This window comes from Nanorana parkeri, unplaced genomic scaffold (genome assembly GCF_000935625.1).
Source record: "Nanorana parkeri isolate BGI_ZX_2015 unplaced genomic scaffold, ASM93562v1 scaffold455, whole genome shotgun sequence".
Taxonomy (NCBI): Eukaryota; Metazoa; Chordata; class Amphibia; order Anura; family Dicroglossidae; genus Nanorana; species Nanorana parkeri.
The window spans coordinates 488,338-489,578 of record NW_017306723.1 but is presented as its reverse complement, the minus strand read 5'-3'; the positions used below and the strand labels follow the sequence as shown (position 1 = coordinate 489,578).

Sequence of the window (1,241 nt, the reverse complement as noted above, 5' to 3'; positions counted from 1 at the left end):
GGGGGGGGGGGTTTGTAACAGAATGTAAAAAGAAATATTTTGCAGCAACATATCAAACAGGCAGATAAGTTAATTTTGTTCTTACCTGGAGCCCCTTGGAGAGAGGGCAGAATAGCACCAAGTGCACAAACCTTCGTAGCTTCCTCATCCTTGTGAATCATGGGCACTTGTCCAACAGTGAGATATTAGGGCATGGATCTTCTTCAGGATGCCTATACTGAATACACTTAGGGGTATTTATCCATACTTTGCTTTAAAAAAACAAATAATTTTGCCTCTGTGCAGCCCAAGTCTAAGGGATGATCAGTGTTTACTTTGCCTCTCTTATCTGTTCCAGAGTCCTCCTTTGGCCATCCTCAGGCTTTGCACCCTTTTGAAAGGCTTACATTGGGGGTCAGCAGGAGGTGAACACCTCTTCTCTGCATGTTAGGCAGGGCACCCCATTTCCCGTAGCTCTCCTTTTGCTGTTCCCACTGATGAGGCTGTCTGTATTCAGTGTACACAGAATGAAATGTTTATCTCTGGCTATTCAGTGGGCTTTGTGTCCCCTTCTTAGAGATTTGCTAGGTCTGGTTCTCTTACTGCTCACAAAAGGATTGTAGTTCTTTTCAAAGCCTCCCCAGGAGAGATTTCCAATTTCGTGTAGCCGATGGTCACTGTGGGCTGGCTGACAAGGTCTGCTCCTTGTGCGACTTGAATTCCCCTGCTTGTTGCTGTAATGAATAAAAGAGAGCTGTTCCAAAATGACTTGTCCATACTAGTGCAATCTTGGGAAGTGTGCCTTCTAACTGTTTCTGGGTTATGGGGCTCGTCAGTTAATTCCTATATCACCCTGACCTTTCCCAACCACATGTACTTTTTCCTGGGGTCACAGAAATCCCTGTATACTACTAAGTCACACACAGGACACCCCGTGTTCCCTGATTCATACAAGGCATTCAGAGCTTTACCCATATCCAATTCTTGGGCATGTTGACCCCCTCCAGTCACTCTTCTCCTTTCTCCTCTGCTGACCCTCTAAACCCTCTTCTTCCAGAACAAGCTGTGCTCACCCAGTGTAACGTTCCTATACCCCGTACAATCCACCTTGTTCCCCCAGTAGCGACCTTCTTCTCATACAGGTCATTCTATGATCCTTCCTCACCCAGAGAACCCAATATGTCCCTCTCTTCACTCAGGACACCCTCTATAGCATCCTCTCACTCAGGATAGCTTGAATTGCCCCTGGCTCCTCACCTAAG

The 1,241-nt window shown here is 46.5% G+C and overlaps 1 protein-coding gene across 1 annotated transcript in view; it reads right to left on the bottom strand.

The window, feature by feature from the left end:
- The window catches only part of FAM69B (family with sequence similarity 69 member B), a 91,691-nt gene extending 90,892 nt beyond the window's left edge, over positions 1-799 (bottom strand). Inside the window, exon 1 of the mRNA XM_018560455.1 lies at positions 86-799. Within this exon, the coding sequence (XP_018415957.1) occupies positions 86-148 (63 nt within the window). The 5' untranslated portion in view covers positions 149-799. The remainder of the gene's footprint in view (positions 1-85) is intronic.
- Between the last annotated feature and the right edge of the window lie 442 nt (positions 800-1,241).